At 52.0% G+C, this 7,500-nt stretch overlaps 1 protein-coding gene across 1 annotated transcript in view; it reads right to left on the bottom strand.

Annotated features, from left to right (window-relative positions):
* Positions 1-2,338: 2,338 nt before the first annotated feature.
* Positions 2,339-7,500, bottom strand: part of LOC127151194 (uncharacterized) — a 6,284-nt gene continuing 1,122 nt past the window's right edge. The window contains exons 1-5 of the mRNA XM_051090615.1: positions 7,254-7,500; positions 6,545-7,078; positions 3,658-3,769; positions 2,494-2,544; positions 2,339-2,437 (exon numbers count right to left, since the gene is read on the bottom strand). The exon at positions 7,254-7,500 is cut by the window's right edge and continues 1,122 nt beyond it. Coding sequence (XP_050946572.1) covers positions 2,339-2,437; positions 2,494-2,544; positions 3,658-3,769; positions 6,545-7,078; positions 7,254-7,500 — 1,043 coding nt within the window. The remainder of the gene's footprint in view (positions 2,438-2,493; positions 2,545-3,657; positions 3,770-6,544; positions 7,079-7,253) is intronic.

The raw sequence follows: 7,500 nt of genomic DNA, 5'->3' as shown, positions 1-7,500 counted from the left end.
CGCGAGCTGAAACACACCGGTAGTATTCGGGAGTATGTGAAGCAGTTCGCGGGACTGATGTTGGATATACGCGATATGTCCGAGAAAGACAAAGTTTTCTGTTTTGTCGAAGGGTTGAAGCCGTGGGCGAAGACAAAGCTATATGAACAAAGAGTTCAAGACCTCACGTCCGCGTACGCTGCAGCCGAACGGCTGTTTGACCTGTCTAACGACTCTCAAGATACAAGACGTCATCCAAGTTCCTCATCTGGAGGAAGTAGGAACAACCGCCCAAGTTCTCCTAAAACTACAGGAGGGGACAGACGCTTTAGTGGAGATCGTAGATCCCATCAATCGAATACTGGAAACTCTTGGCGAGGATCAAGTAACCAGAATCTGTCCAATCGTCCTCTTAGTTGCTTCATATGTAAGGGACCACACATGGCCAGGGAATGCCCGAACAAAACTGCTTTCAATGCATTCCAGGCATCTCTAACCTCAGATTCAGACAATCAACAAAGTCAGACCGAGGGAGAAGTCAACCAGACAGAAGAAGTTGATAACCCTCGAATGGGGGCTTTGAAATTTCTGTCATCTCTCCTGAAAAAGGTGGGGGAGACGAACACGCCAGTGGAAAGGGGCTTAATGTACGTTGACACCTGGATCAATCAAAAGCCAACCAAAAGCACTATGGTTGACTCCGGTGCCACCCACAATTTCATTACAGAAGTAGAAGCTAAACGTCTAAATCTCCGCTGGGAGAAAGATGCTGGAAGAATGAAAGCCGTGAATTCTGCTGCCCTACCTATCATCGGACTAGTGAAACGAACGATGATAAGATTAGGAGGATGGAGTGGTCTCGTAGACTTTGTAGTGGTAAAAATGGACGACTTTGATGTGGTACTGGGAATGGAGTTCCTACTTGAACACCAGGTAATCCCAATGCCTTTGGCCAAATGCTTGGTGATCACTGGACCTACACCCTCGGTTGTACAGACTGACCTACGTCAACCAGATGGATTGAAAATGATCTCGGCCATGCAGTTAAAGAAGGGTCTCTCTCGAGACGAACCAACATTTATGGCCATCCCACTCAAATCATCAGAGAACTCAGGGGAGACAGTCCCTAAGGAGATCATGCGCGTGCTAGAGAAATACCGTGATGTGATGCCCGATAGTTTGCCCAAGTCTTTGCCACCTCGGAGAATGATTGATCATGAGATCGAGTTAGTGCCTGGAGCAAAACCGCCTGCGAAGAATGCTTATCGTATGGCGCCTCCGGAGTTAGCTGAACTTCGGAAACAGTTAGATGAACTACTGAATGCAGGGTTTATCAGGCCTGCAAAAGCTCCGTATGGGGCCCCAGTTCTTTTCCAAAGGAAGAAAGATGGGAGTTTGCGACTGTGCATTGATTATCGCGCCCTAAATAAGCTCACAGTCCGTAACAAGTATCCACTTCCCATAATTACTGACTTGTTCGACCGCTTACATGGGGCAAAGTATTTTTCAAAGTTAGACTTGCGGTCGGGATACTACCAAGTGAGAATTGCAGAGGGAGATGAACCGAAGACAACCTGTGTCACCCGATATGGTGCGTTCGAATTCCTCGTAATGCCATTTGGTCTCACCAATGCCCCTGCCACCTTCTGCACGTTGATGAACCAAGTCTTCCACGAATATCTCGATAAATTCGTAGTAGTCTACCTGGATGATATAGTGGTCTATAGTACGACCATGGAGGAACATAGGGACCATCTACAAAAGGTTTTTCAGAAATTGAAGGAGAATCAACTGTACGTCAAAAGAGAAAAATGCTCTTTTGCACAAGAGCGGATAAACTTCTTGGGCCATGTGATAGAGTGTGGCCGAATTGGAATGGAAGAAGGGAAGATTGCTGCGATACGCGACTGGGCAATGCCGAAGTCAGTCTCAGAGTTACGCTCCTTCCTCGGGTTGGCAAATTACTATCGTCGATTTGTCGAGGGATTCTCGAAACGAGCAAGCCCGCTGACTGAGCTACTGAAAAAAGACGTTCACTGGAATTGGGATCCCGAGTGTCAAACCGCCTTCGACGACCTAAAGCAAGCTTTGATGGAGGGGCCACTTCTAGGGATTGCGGATGTGACCAAACCATTTGAAGTCGAGACAGATGCGTCTGATTATGCGTTGGGGGGTGTGCTCCTACAGAATGGGCACCCGATCGCATACGAAAGTCGAAAATTGAATGCAGCAGAAAGGAGGTATACTGTGTCCGAAAAAGAAATGCTCGCAGTAGTACATTGTTTGAGGGCATGGAGACAATACCTACTAGGGTCGTCGTTTGTAGTGAAGACGGACAACAGTGCAACTTGCCACTTCTTTACCCAGCCAAAGTTGACTTCGAAACAAGCAAGATGGCAGGAATTTCTGGCCGAGTTCGACTTCGAATTTGAACACAAGAAGGGGTCGAGCAACCAGGCTGCGGATGCCCTAAGTCGAAAACAAGAACATGCAGCCATATGCCTGTTAGCTCACCTCCAGGGGAGCGAGATTGGTGGGTCGGTCAGAGACACCCTGAGAGAGTTCCTACAGAAGGATCATGCCGCTCAGAATGTCATGAATCTAGCGAAGGCGGGCAAGACACGACAGTTTTGGGTCGAGGAAGACTTGTTAGTCACAAAGGGCAACCGACTATATGTTCCAAGAGCAGGGGGCTTAAGGAAGAAATTGTTGTACGAGTGTCACGACACTCTATGGGCTGGCCATCCCGGATGGCAGCGGACGTACGCCCTGTTGAAGAAGGGTTACTTTTGGCCGAATATGAGAGATGATGTCATGCAGTACACTAAGACGTGTCTCATTTGCCAACAAGATAAGGTAGAGAAAGTGAAGGTTGCTGGACTTCTTGACCCTCTACCGGTTCCAACAAGACCTTGGGAGAGCGTCTCTATGGACTTCATCACCCATCTCCCTAAGGTAGGCGACTTTGAAGCCATTTTAGTCATCATTGATCGTTTTTCAAAGTACGCCACCTTCATCCCCGCCACCAAGCAGTGTTCAGCGGAAACAACAGCTCAATTGTTCTTTAAGCACGTTGTTAAATTGTGGGGAGTTCCGACAAGTATAGTGAGCGACCGAGATGGTAGATTCATTGGCTCCTTCTGGACGGAGTTATTTTCCTTCTTGGGGACGAGTCTGAACATATCATCAAGCTACCATCCCCAAACTGACGGCCAGACTGAGCGATTCAACAGCATGCTCGAGGAATACTTGCGCCATTTTGTAAACGCAAGACAAAAGAATTGGGTCCAGCTGTTGGACGTAGCACAATTCTGTTTCAACGCTCAGACAAGTTCATCTACAGGGAGAAGTCCATTTGAGATTGTTTCTGGGAGGCAACCAGTACTGCCACACCTTGTTGATCATCCTTTTGCAGGGAAGAACCCTCAAGCCCTCAATTTCACGAAGGAGTGGAGACAGACAAACGACATCGCCCGAGCGTACTTAGAAAAAGCATCGAAGCGGATGAAGAAGTGGGCAGATAAGAAGCGACGGCCCCTTGAGTTTCGAGCAGGAGACCAGGTACTCATCAAATTACGACCAGAGCAAGTCAGGTTTCGAGGACGCAAAGACCAACGTCTCGTCAGGAAGTACGAAGGGCCAGTTGAAGTGCTGAAAAAGGTAGGGAATACTTCTTACAGAGTAGCGTTGCCCACATGGATGAAGATCTACCCAGTAATTCATGTTAGCAACCTGAAGCCGTACCACCAAGACACAGAAGACCTGCAGCGGAATGTCGTAACTCGCCCAACTATCGACCTTAGTCAGAAGGAAGACAAAGATGTTGAAGAAATTCTGGCCGAGCGAGTAAGGAGGGGCAGAAGACCCGCACGAAGGATCCACGAGTATCTGGTAAAGTGGAAGAACCTTCCTGTGGAGGAGACCAGCTGGGAACGTGTCGAAGATCTTGAAGCGTGGAAGCAGAAGATAGAAGATTTCAAGCTTCGCCAGTTGACGGGGACGTCAACCATTTAGGTGGGGGAGAATGTCAAGGGCATAATTGTCCATGGTATTATTTACCGATGGTCGTATGCCCGAATACCCCCAAATCACTTTATCTTTATGTCTTGAAAGTAGTTTAGGTTAATTCTTTCGTTTAGGTGTCGCCGAGTCATAGTGTGACATTTCGGCTTTTTCATATGCAAGCCTGCCAAGGCCAAAATTCTCAATATGTACTATAGGGGGTACATGACTAAGTCCGACCCCCGCCCAAGCCTTGTCGCACTCTTTGCATGTTGAGTTATTTTCCTTGCAATTGACAGTCTTCAATGCTTTCTTTATGACGTTTTCAACTATTTACTTTCTCTCTCCCGTTTTATAAAAACATTTTTCCAAGAACGGGAAGGGAGGCTACGTCATACCGCGAGTTTGACCGCGGATTCCGATTTTCGAACGGCTGACTTGCTGATTGAGCTAAGCAAGTGCCGCACAATCGTGTCGAGAAGTTACGATTGTGACACGGCGCGCGCCATGCGTCTGCGGGCGTGTGTGGGGCGCGCGCCGCAAGCCCATGCGACTGCAGTGGGGCGTGCGCGGCAGCGTGTGGATCCGTCTAAGGGGCGTGCGTGCTTGGCTTGTAAGTGGCAGATTATCCTTGTTGCCATGATCCATCGAGATTCAGCTCGACACTACCCACACACAACTCATTTATTTCTTCCAATTGCCATGGAGGTTATATCTTATGTAGAAGGACGAAAAACACAAGTGTTAGTGAGGGGTTGGCCTTGGACTAGAAAACAAGTTGAAGCAAATCATCTTTGAATGCCCAAGTATAAGATAGGGTGCTCGTGTGCAAGTCAAGGCCCAAGGCCGAGGCCTTGGAGTACAAAGCAGGGCCATGGGCGCGCGCGCCGTGCGTCAGTGGGCGTCTGTGGGTCGCCCGCTGCATGCCCGTGTGTCTGCGGGGGGCGTGCGCGCAGGGTGCGGCGCGCGCCGCAAGCCCATGCGACTGCAGTGGGGCGTGCGCGTAGGGTGCCGCGCACGCGATGCTTGTGCGAGCGTGGGGATCCGTCTAAGGGGCGTGCGTGCTTGGCTTGTAAGTGGCAGATGAGCCTTGTTGCCATGATCCACCGAGATTCATCTCGACCCTACCCACACACAACTCATTTATTTCTTCCAATTTCCGTGGAGGTTATATCTTATGTAAACGGACGAAAAACATAAGTGTTAGTGAGGGGTTGGCCTTAGACTAGAAAACAAGTATAAATGTTAGTGAAGCAAATAATCTTTGAATGCCCAAGTATAAGATAGGGTGCTCGTGTGCAAGTCAAGGCCCAAGGCCAAGGCCGAGGTCTTGGAGTACAAATCACGCACATGGGCGCGCGCGCCGTGCGTTAGTGGGCGTGTGTGGGTCGCGCGCTGCATGCCCGTGCGTCTGCGGGGGGCGTGCGCGCAGGGGGCCGACCCTTCAAGCGTCTACGGGCGTGTGTGGGGCGCGCGCCGCATGCCCGTGGCCGAGGCTTGCACACGAACGCCTACGGTGCATCACAAAAATAATTGAGAGGTTATTGTACCTCTTCCGTGCCCACCATGCGCCATGCCCTTCGGGCGTGTGTGGGGCGTGCGCGCAGAGTTCCAAGCGCGGCATGCGTCTGCGGGCGTGTGTCCCCGCGCCGCATGCCCAAGCGTCTGCGTGGGACGTGCGCGCAAGCCGCGCGCAGCATGCGTCTTTGTTGGGCGTGACCACCCACGTCTAGAATTCATGGAAAAAACTCTATGGAGGTTGTTGGAACAAACCCATGCCCCCACCGTAGGTGCCCACAGGCCCACCGAGCATGCAGCATGCGCGCCCCCATGCGCACGAATGCGGCACGGCCATGGGCGGGCGCGCCGCATGGCCATGCGTCTGCGTGGGGCTTGCGCGCAGGGTGCCGCGCGCGCCATGCGTCTGCGTGGGGCGTGCGCGCAGGTTGCCGCGCGCGCCATGCGTCTGCGTGGGGCGTGCGCGCAGGGGGCCGCGCGCGCCGCAAGCCCATGCGTCTGCGTGGGGCGTGCGCGCATGGGGCCGCGCGCGCCGCAAGCCCATGCGTCTGCGTGGGGCGTGCGCGCATGGGGCCGCGCGCAAGGTGCCCACGATAGAGGTTCTTGGCGCTGTCTTGTGCCCACTCGGTGCGCACGCCGTACGCCCATCGTGCCCACCCAACGCCCACCATGCACGCCCCATGCGCACCTACGGCCGCAATGCCCACTCAACACACAAAAGTGATGCCAAACCTATCTTCTAGTGCTTGGATTGTTATGAAATTTTTTCTGGGAGCTAAACAATGTAAACAAAGGATGTCCTCCAAAAATTAGAATTTTTGGAAACGTTTTACTATTTTTAAATTTTTTTTAATTTTTTAACAATAAAAATTCATAAAATATTATTGGTTGGTTCAAAAATTATGAAACTTGTTTTCCACACTCATTTGAATGTCTAAAAGATAATACAATCAAGTCCCGGTCATAATAATAACACAATCAAAAGTTATGGCATGGTGTGACATTTCGGCTTTTTCATATGCAAGCCTGCCAGACCCAAAAAAGCCAGAATGTACTATATAGGGGGGCGACCTGCCTGCATGGGCGGGGCGCGGGGGTACCCCTATGCCGCGGCGCCGACCCTTCAAGCACATTGCGCCCATCATGGGCACATATGCTTGGGGGGTCGGCGCCGGCGGAGTGCCACCTCCGGCCGCCGGCGGCGAGTGAGAGTGGGTGTCGAGTTGATGCTCGGATGGGCTTTGCGCGGACAATGCTTGCACCTCGGTGTGGGCGTGCACTCCAAGCGGGCTTGTTCGTGAGGAGACGAGATAACTTGCGATTGCTTTGTGCTTGGTGGACGAAGGGTTCGGCCGGAGTGCCACATCCGACCGTCGGGCAAGGAGTGAGAGCGGGATGGGCGTGCTTGGACAATGCTTGCACCTCGGTGTGGGCGTGCACTCCAAGTGTGCTTGTCTTGGCGATTGCTTCGTGCTTGGCGGAGGGGTTTGGCCATAACGATGGGCTTGTCCGTCGGGCAGGGAGTGAGAGCGGGTGTCGAGTTGATGCTCGGATGGGCTTGCGCGGACAATGCTTGCACCTCGGTGTGGGCGTGCACTCCAAGCGGGCTTGTTCGTGAAGATACGAGATGTCTTGCGATTGCTTTGTGCTCGGTGGATGGGTTTCGTCGGAGTGCCACGTCCGACCGTTGGGCGGGGAGTGAGAGCGGGTGTCGAGTTGATGCTCGGATGGGCTTGCGCGGACAATGCTTGCACCTCGGTGTGGGCGTGCACTCCAAGCGGGTTTGTTCGTGAAGATACGAGATGTCTTGCAATTGCTTCTTGCTTGGTGGAAGGGTTTGGTCAAAATCGATGGAATGTCGGGCCCCTACGTCGGGCAAGGAGTGAGAGCGGGATGTCAAATTGACATTCTTGGATGGGTTTTGCTTGGACAATGCTTGCACCTCGGTGTGGGCGTGCACTCCAAGTGGGCTTGTCTTGCGATTGCTTCTTGCTTGGTGGA

This window comes from Cucumis melo, chromosome 10, assembly GCF_025177605.1.
Source record: "Cucumis melo cultivar AY chromosome 10, USDA_Cmelo_AY_1.0, whole genome shotgun sequence".
Taxonomy (NCBI): Eukaryota; Viridiplantae; Streptophyta; class Magnoliopsida; order Cucurbitales; family Cucurbitaceae; genus Cucumis; species Cucumis melo.
The sequence above is the reverse complement of the archived record's forward strand: the minus strand, read 5'-3'. Positions and strand labels throughout refer to the sequence as shown.